At 41.6% G+C, this 9840-nt stretch overlaps 1 protein-coding gene across 2 annotated transcripts in view; it reads left to right on the top strand.

The window, feature by feature from the left end:
- The window catches only part of AVL9 (AVL9 cell migration associated), a 70662-nt gene extending 63041 nt beyond the window's left edge, over positions 1–7621 (top strand). For both annotated transcript variants that reach the window (XR_012799203.1, XM_075586557.1), the window contains exons 14-16: positions 1474–1527; positions 2505–2593; positions 5151–7621. Coding sequence is in view for 1 of the 2 variants with exons in the window: in XM_075586557.1 (XP_075442672.1) it covers positions 1474–1527; positions 2505–2593; positions 5151–5257 (250 nt within the window). In the remaining variant the exon portion in view is untranslated. The remainder of the gene's footprint in view (positions 1–1473; positions 1528–2504; positions 2594–5150) is intronic.
- Positions 7622–9840: the final 2219 nt, after the last annotated feature.

Raw genomic sequence — 9840 nt, forward strand, 5'->3', positions numbered from 1 at the left:
CAAAGGCATCAGATACCAGTACTATATTTTAATTAGTTTTTATTTTTTCAGTATTACTTTTTCTGTTGTGTATTGAAGTGAAATCTTCTAAGCAGACGACTTTTAGTTAAGGCCTGGGACATAGTAAATTGAAGCTCGCTAAGGCGCGCTCCTGCTCTGCCTCGCCTGCTGAAAATGGTGCTTTTTTCTGTCCTTGCAGGCGAGGCAGTGAGCGTGCTCTGGGGGCGGGGCGGAGCAGAGGCGGAGGCGGAGCGGGAGGCGGGGCTAGCTTAGATGGGAGCGGTCACGTGACCGCTCCTCTGCTTCCCCGAGCGGCAAATTTGAAACTTGCCTGTCTCGGCAAAGTTTCAGAGCCTTCGCACGCATCAGCACGCATGCGGAAGGGGAAACTATAGCCGCGCTGATGACAGATGCAGGGGGTTTGTGCATCGGCTCAGCCCGCCTCAGCGAGCTTGAATTTACTATGTCCCAGGCCTTAGAAGACCGCTCATTTCTCCTCCTCCTTCTATACTACATGTATCCATCCAGTAAATAATGTATCTTCTTTCTAGCCCTTCAACCCATATATGGTCTCAATCATTCTCTGGTCCTGGCTAAATTGTGATTGAGCCATAAATATACTACAGCCATAAGCGGTTTACCTGAGGTCATCAAGAATAAATGTAGCTACTGTAACATTGTTTATCTTGGCGGTTCTCAAACCTCTCCTCTAGTACCTCTGGCCATGAAAGGTATTAAAAAAAAGAAAGAAAACCCTAAAATAAACTATTTGCACCCAGGTGAATGCAGCTCCTCCTTTGCATTTGAATAGAATGTTGGGTGGGTGCTTCAGAATTCCAGTCTGGCTCAGGACCCTGAGGAGCGGTTTGAGATCCACTGGTTTATCGGACGGCCCTCCAATGTATTTTCAATGTCTTTCGTAGGACATGGGTGGCCATCTCCAGTCCTCAAAGGCCAGCAGCAGGTCAGGTTTTCAGGATATCCCCGCAAAAAGGGTCCACTGTTGAAATGATTTCTGTAATGAGACCTTTTTCCTGGCACGTTATAGCAGCAGTCCCGGACAGCTGGCATTTTCCATCTCTATTACTGAAAAGAATAGGTGGAAACCTGGCTGTCTACCAGTCTGTATACCATACACCAGGAATGGCCAACTCCAGTCCTCAAGGCCCACCAACAGGTCAGGTTTTCAGGATATCCCTGCTGTAGCTGATTGAGCCACCTGTGCCGAAGCAGGGATATTCTGAAAACCTGACCTGGTGGTGGCCCTAGAGGACTGGAGTTGTCATACAAAAAAAAAGTATTTGGGAATGTTGTTCCTTAGCAAATTTAGTATGGGACAACAACCCCCACTCCCTTCCCTCCAATTTTGCAGCTGGTAAACCTCATTGTGTGTGATGAGATTGGTCGTAAAATCACTGTACAGTAGAAAACATCCAACAGGCTACAGCCAAACCTCTCCTGTGTGTTTTTCAGTCACCCATTCCATGGCCAGTACAGTGTGTCCGATGTAAAGTTAAGATTTTCTCAGTAAGTATAAAATATATAGCAATACATTTTAAGCAAAATTATGTTTGAATGTGTGTTGGGATAAGTGCTACAGGCGTTCTCAGCAATTAAGTTGTTCCATTTTTAGAATGCTGTGTTTCATTACTATCCCTAATAATATTTTGTTACTGTGCTAATTATTGGTGAAAGATTTTTTTTTTTAAATTATTATTAATAATCAGTTATATTTCATATAATGCTTTTCTCCCCATGGGACTCAAAGCGCTTCACAATTATAGTATAGGGCAGGGGAGCGCAAACTGGGGGGTGCAGCGGTTGCAGAAGCCCCGCGCTCTTGCCCAAGGCATTTGAATGAAATGCCGGGGGATCGTGAGAGGCCTCTGCAACTATCCTTACCTGGTCTTCGGCGACGCGTATTTGACGCCGTGGGGTCACGTAACTCTGCGGCATCATCTCATGCCGGAGACAAGTTAAGTGAGAGGGGGTGCGGGCAGGCAGGGGGGCGCAGCGGGGAAAGATTGGGCACCCTTGGTATAGTACATGGGATTTTTACAGGCACAGTCCCTGCCCCATAAAGCTTACAAGCTATGATTTTGATGCCTGAGGCACATGTAGATAAAGTGACGCCCAAAGTCACAAGGAGTTGACACAGGGATTTGAACCATGTTTCTTTGATTCAAACTCGGTGTCATTGTTTGCAGAGTCTGTGGCTTTTCTCACTGAGCCACTTTTTCTCCCTTCTAGCCATATATATTGCAGCAAAATACATCACATGACTATTTAGGGAGCTTCAAAAGAGGGGACATGTGGCATATTTAACATGTACAAGATGAAACATTACTTGAAGTGTATGTTAAATTCTGATCGCCAGAGTATAAGTGTATTAAAGACACTTCTAATTTCCACTTAATGACTGGAGGCCAGTGTTCCTGCAGACCTAAAATAACTCTTTACAAAAGTCACCAGTGCTGTGATCTCATTGAGTCTTTCTTCTGTAGCTCCGTACAGAACAGTGAACGTGGCAAGAAGATTGGCAATGCTGTGGCTACTACCAGCCGAAACATGGTCCAGACAGGGAAAGTTGTAGGTAAGGGAAACTTTCAGGACTGTTCCAACGTTTGAGACAATCCGTTTGACCTAAAGCTGCAGCAACATCTAAATAATGATTTTTAAGAAAAAAAATGTTGCTTGAAAAAAATTACTGACAGTAGTTGCAGAAAACTACCAGAATCCATTGATCGCATGCAATCCATATGGTATTTTTCAACGTAATAGATTTTTCTGGCGGGGTACAAAACAAGCAAAAGCAACCCAGGACCAAACAATAAGAAAGTAAAACATTTACAACTGTAATGAATCGCTGGCTTTAATGAAGCCGTCTGCATGTTTATTGTGTGGTTTGCAGACAAGCACACTTTGACTATCCTATCAGGAAACTGGAAGGACAGTTACAACTTTCTGCGCATATGTTCCTCTGTATTATTCATGATAGATTAATAAAGGTCAGTTGGCTTGGAAAGTGCTTCCTATCCCAGGGGTGGCGAACTCCAGAACTCAAGTGCCACCATTAGGTTAGGTTTTCAGGATATCCCTGCTTCAGCACAGGTGACTCAATTAATGGGGCAGTCATAATGACTGACTACTGATTGAGCCACCTGTGCTGAAGCAAGGACTGATTGAGCCATCTGTGCTTCTGAAGCAGAGAGATTCTGAAAATATGACCTGTTGAAAGGGCTTGAAGACTGGAGTTGTCCTCTCCCCCCCACCCCCCCCCCTCCCTCTTGTCCTATGCCATTACCATTTATGGACGCTTCAATCATGTTGAGTTTGGCAGCTGTAATTATAGTCTGAAGCCAATGGGAATTTGTTTCTATTCCCGTATGTTCTACTTTAGGGGCAGCTTCCTGCGACATCAACTTGTGTTTTGAAGTCACCTAACCAGTGAGCTTGATATTTATTTCGCAGAACAGAGGTAGCCAACATAACTGCATCTAACAAAGGTGTCGTCCTCTTCTGCTTCTCATGCAGAGTATAGAAAAAAACTTGGGGAGCGCTCAATAAATGGTGTGCAAACAATGTGCAAAGTAGTGAAATTAGTTAAATACTCTTAAATTACATAAATAATGAATTAACTTGATTTTTAAACCTTGTGCTGTGGAAAATTCTTCTCATATAACTACAACTGCAAAATAGTGAATGAATAAAATGCTCTTAAAAGTGCATATATTTTGGAAAAGATTGCTCCGAAATCGCCTCTCACACGTCTCCAGATGATGACAACTCTCTAACTCAATGCGTTTCAAAGAAAAGAACACACAGCGCACAACTCCTAGTGAAATCAATTAAATATATTGAAATAAAGTGAAGATGGTGATAAATGCACGAACAAGAAAGTATTCAGTTTAGGCAATACATGAATTATGGCACGTTACCAACTGGAGTCGGCGTTCACCCGAACTGCAGCAAGATTAGGATCCACCGATAGTCAAAGGGACCCGTCAAAGCCCGAGTGCCGTCTCGGTCTCCTGACACCGTCTCAATCACGGAAGGAAAGTCCAGATCTTATGCTCGGTTTACAGCTCAGCAGTTGCTTGGATTCTTTCCCCTCCGGTCCGCTCGTCAGGGATCAGCGTGGTTTCTTTGAGCACTATTCACTTTATGGTTGTTTATATAGTATTCACTTATATAACACTATACTGCATCACATTATGTATTATATTGTGTAATTACACATTATTTAAGGGTTGGTTGAAGGTTATATTTTAATCATATTAATTATATGTAATTAGTAGCGCTGATTTTTCACTTCTTTTTTTCCTTTGTCAATGTGTTTCGCCTGTTGGCTTCCTCAGGTTCTCCTGAGGAAGCCAACAGGCGAAAAGCGTTGAGTTGGAGAGCTGTCAACTGGAGACGTGTGAGAGGCGATTTGGGAGGTCCTCAGAACAGCCATAGCAGAGCAAACCCAAATATTGCTAGACTCGAGCTCTGTGATGTCACCAACCAGGAAGTGACTGCCTAGTGAGCAAGCCGGCACTCCTTGGCGCCCTTCTTATACACGGAGCAGGAGAGGCTGAAACAGACACTCTGAAGGACAAATAACATCAACGCCAAAAGAAACCCTACAAGGAATGTTTCCAGAGTTTTAAATGTGAGTGTACATTTTAAAGCTCTGTTGTTTTGACGCTAATATACTTTTATGACCTGCACCATTGGTATTCTCTTCTATTTCTTATGACCCTGGGAGGAAGACTGAAGTTACATATAGCCACATGAGAAGACCTTTCTACAGCATATGGTTTAAAAGTCAATCTTTTCCAAAATATATGCACTTTTAAGAGCATTTTATTCATTCACTTTGTTTTGCACTTGTAGTTCTGTGAGAAGAATTTTCCACAGCACAAGGTTTAAAAGTCAATTTAATTCATTATGTAATTTAAGAGTATAACTCATTTCACTACTTTGCATATTCTTTGCACACCATTTATTGAGCGCTCCCCAAGTGTTTTCTATACTCTGCTTATGATAGAATTTAGAGGTAAATTCTTTGTATTGGGTTTTTGAGCAGCTACATTTATATATTTATATCACCATGACCATTAAGTCACAAGCGCCGGGTTATTTTTTCTATTTCGCTTCTCATGCAGGTCAGACGGTGGGAGGCGCGCTCAACAGTGCAAAATCGGCTATGTCGTCATGGCTTTCCACCTTCACCCAGTCACCAACGCAGGAGCCACTGGAGGAAAAACACTAAATGTAGCAACAGTGGTTTGCTCTGTGACACTCTTCTTCATTCGGCTTCCTAGCGCCCCCCTATGGCTGTGCTTATAAGGAAGTAGCAGGGATTGTATCCGCTATTGATGCCAATAATGATCTAATTTGTCTTAGAGGGGGAAAATGCACTGGACAAGTTGCGCTGCTTGAAAAATACAGAGCCTTTCCAAATATCAAGGCCACAAGTTAATGACGTTGTATCTGTGTAAATAGTTCAAATTGTACATTGTCTTCAACTTGAATCGGTTAAAGCGATGGTTGCGGTGAATTTCTGTCTCTCTACTGCTGGAAAGACTGTGAGCAGTTGCGTTTGTTCTTTTTCTTCAGTAATATTTCGCATGACCGTTGCAGCCCACAACCCCAAATGGTGATGTAATAAAGTGAAACCCCTCCCTGTGTGACACTGCTACTTTAAAATGATTTCATGATCTGCTTTTAATGAGACCCACATGCCTTAGAGAGAACACAGAATCAAACACTGCACAATGCGGAATACTGTACACACTGCTTTTATCTCACAATGTAGAGTCCACGCTGTTATTTTGATACTGCCAAAGGATATACTGTAGTCCGTAGTAACATATCAGTGACCGCAGACTCATCACCATTATTTGACCGTCACCACTCCTCCAGGTTATATGGACAGAAGACAAAGTCTTCTTCTTCTGGTCTGATTGCGGGCACATTTCCCATAAAGCCGCAGGACCAGTAACCAGGGTCGCCTGCTGGTTGGATTATAAAGGTGCAGGAATCAGTGGTTACTTCGAGCATTTCTTATCTGCGCTGCTACTGAGCATTCCGACAAGCGCCTAAAAACACTTCTCAGGGAGATTTGGTCGGGAAATACAGAGGTCTCTGCTTCCATAGATCCACTGGCATGAAGGGTTTTTTTTTTTTTTTTGGAAAGGAGTAAGTGAAAAATATATTTGAGGGAATTCTGAGTTTCCCACTTTAATAGGCAGCGTTGGTCAGAATGGGACAGAGTATCTGGAAACGCTTACTATTATTTCACAAAACTGACCAACAGGGGGCACAACTGTTCCAATGGCTCCCTCAGCGAGTCACTACAATCTTGATTGCATAGGACACATTATTCTTCTGTGGGTTTCATTTGAACCGTTTTAATGATGTATGTCAGTGGTGGCCAACTCCAGTCCTCAAGGGCCACCAACAGGCCAGGTTTTTAGGATATCTCTTATTCAGCACAAGAGGCTCAGTCCACGACTGAGCCACCTGTGCTGAAGCAGGGATATCCTTAAAACCTGACCTGTTGGTGGCCCTCGAGGACTCGTTTCCACCTAATTCCTTTCAGTAATAGAGACTGAAAATTCCCGCTGTCCAGGACTGCTGCTATAAAGTCCCAGGAGAAAGTTCTCATTATAGAAATCTTTCAACAGTGGAGCCTTTTTGGGGAGATATCCTGAAAATATGACCTGGCCCTTGAGGACTGGAGTTGGCCACCCATGTCCTACAGCAGAGATTGAAAATACATTGGAGGGCCATCCGATAAACCAGTGGATCTCAAACCGCTCCTCAGGGTCCTGAGCCAGACCGGAATTCTGAAGCAACCACCCAACATTCTAATCAAATGCAAAGGAGGAGCTGCATTCACCTGGGTGCAAATAGGTTATTTTAGGTTTTTGTTTATTTAATACCTTTCATGGCCAGAAGTACTAGAGTAGAGGTTTGAGAGCCGCCAAGATGAAATGATTTCTGTAATGTGACCTTTTAACAGTGGACCCTTTTTTGGGGACACATTTGTTTGTGGTTTCAATGAAATATAGTTACAAAATTGTAATCCTTTTTTAATGTTTAGGTGTTTCCTATTTACAGTTAAGAAATAATGCTGATCACATCTGTAAGAGAAGTAGTCAAGGGCAGGAAGAGTTTAATTTCTTAGATTTCTAATCACTTGCCTGTAAAAAAAAAAATAGATGTTTTTCGTTATTTTATTTTATTTTTGAGTCCATGAAACGTAAGAATCTGCCCAGAATACTTTTTTTTTTTTTTAATATATAAATGTTTTATTATGTGTATGTACGGGTCGGGCTAAAATGTGTACAAAAACGCCTCCTACTTTTCAAAACTTATTATGAGCAGAAATATATATTTTAATTGTACAGTGTGGTAAAACCAGTATTGCAATGAATGACTGCGTTTTGGTCTCTATAATGTATTCCCTCAGCTGTGTGATTTTTAGCCACTGTTCTGTGGAACCTTGGGCGCTGCATGAGGTTACAATGTGGAAAACTGTCGTAATGGCAAATACCGTACTTTACTCTTCACGACCCAATCACTTTATTTCTTGCACATTTTTTAATTAAAACTCAAATGATTGACTAAATATTGTAATGTCCTAAATTATATAAAAAGTCCGAAGATAGCAATAGTATTTTTACTACATAGAATAAGAGGGCAGATGTTCCACAAAGTCGCAAAACTTTATTTTTTGAAGGGTTCTACGGTTCTTAAAGTTTGAAAGCTGCTGCAGGTTATTATAAGGGGCCAATAACTCATGGATGATCCACGTCTTTCTTCGAGAATAAAACGTCTTTTTTTTTGTTTTATCTTGGCATATACACAAAATATGACCCGTGCCACTGCCTGGCACCACAACCTATGTATTTCCAACAATAGTCGATCCGAGCAACAACAACAAAAACGTGGTTTGGGTAAAGCATGGATTCAAATATTCTGAATTCTATTTTTTATTTCTCATCTGACATCATAGAGAAAAGGGGTCCAATGCGCACTCACATCCAGGTAGGAATATAAGAAGGGGGGAAAAGGAAAACACAATAGTGTGATAGCGTATAGAAACCAGATGCGAATAAAGGTGGTATTACACTAACATTTTTTTTAGATCAAACAGGCATTTCGGTTATCAGGTTTAACCAATCTTGTGGTATGAGCTCTCCAATGGCGGGATACTTCCGATGATGGGACACTCCCGATATTGGAAGCAGAAAGAGACACACAAATAGTGTAATACTGTATGTACTAATACAGATCTTATAATATATGGTACATGCACTCACGTTTTATTGTGTGGTAATGCGCTTTTCGGTTGTTAAAGTAACCAACTTATGAAGACTCGTTTAGCCACAGGATACTCCCAGCAGGAAAGGAAAAGGACGCAGGAAAAGGTGTGGAAACTTTATAATGAATAAAAATATATATTAAAAGCACTTACAAAGCTGCATACATAGATAACCATAAAGATAGTCCAAACACAACTGTGTCCCCACTCTGTATACTCCAGTGATGGCCATACACCAGGGGATAGCACACAGGGGGTGCAGAGCTTCAGACAGCTCTCATGGTCTATCTTATTCAGCAGGTATGTAAGATATGGCTCAGGTATCGGCTATCTTTTATTTTTATTTTTAACAATTTTTATTAAAAAATTTCGGGAGAGGGGTAAATGGAGAAAATAAAAGAAGGGGAGGGAAGGGTACAAAAAATAAAGACGGGGGAAAGAACACATCCATTTAGAATTTAACCTAGCAAATCATCTTATAACATTCATACACATAGTCAGTATATATAGCAGTTTTTACAACAAAATTAGGTGGGTATTAATATTTGGTTGACCAGCACCCAAAATCCATGGCAACCACACCTGGAAATCTACGCATGTATCATTGTTAAGACTAACCAATTTTTCCATGCAGCAAATCTGCCAGACTTTATTTTTAACTTTAGGAATTGAGGGGATAGTTGGTTGCTTCCATACTGCTGCTAGTTCGCGTCTTGCGGCTGAAGATAAGTGGCATAATTTATTCTGATGTCTCGTGAGAAGGTGATATGGTTTGTTTAATAGGAATAACCAGGGATCTAGGGGGAGGTCCAAGCCAAAAAACCTCTGTGACCACATCTTGATTTCCAGACAATAAGCTGATATGAGTGGACACCCCCACCACATATGGAGAAATGTGGCCTCTACTCCACAACCCTTTGGACATAATGTTGGGTACTCTGGAATGAATTTAGCTAGTCTCATGGGTGTCAAGTACCACCTCATCATAACCTTATAGGCGTTTTCTCTGATCGTGATACACATTAAGGATGTAGCAACCGTCTGAAAAATATCATTCCAGTCTTCCATGTCTAGTTCCTCCCCCAGATCCCTTTCCCATTGGATCATATATTTTAGTTTTTGATTCATATGAGGAGGAGGGCTAACAAAGTACCCGTACAAGTTAGATATCAGTCCAGACGTGTTTCTGTCTGCTAGACAAAGTGACTCAAATCTAGTTAGCCATTTGGGGGGTCGGATTTTGTTATAGAAGGCCTTTAATTGAAGGTATTGGAGGAACTGATTGTTTGGGATAGCTTTTTCTTTATGGAAATATTCAAATGGTCTGGAAAATCCCTCTGAACCTACATCTTTTAATCTTGTGACACCCGCTGTTTTCCAGTCGCCAAACCCATTGCTGCCCACTCCTGGACCAAATTCTGAGTTGTCATATAATGGAGTCATAAGAGAATTATGTGTTGTAAGTAGGTGTCGAGTCGCAACAGAGTCCCATAATTTGAGTGAGTGGGCTATAATTTGGCTGG

Source organism: Ascaphus truei, chromosome 2, assembly GCF_040206685.1.
Source record: "Ascaphus truei isolate aAscTru1 chromosome 2, aAscTru1.hap1, whole genome shotgun sequence".
Classification (NCBI taxonomy): domain Eukaryota; kingdom Metazoa; phylum Chordata; class Amphibia; order Anura; family Ascaphidae; genus Ascaphus; species Ascaphus truei.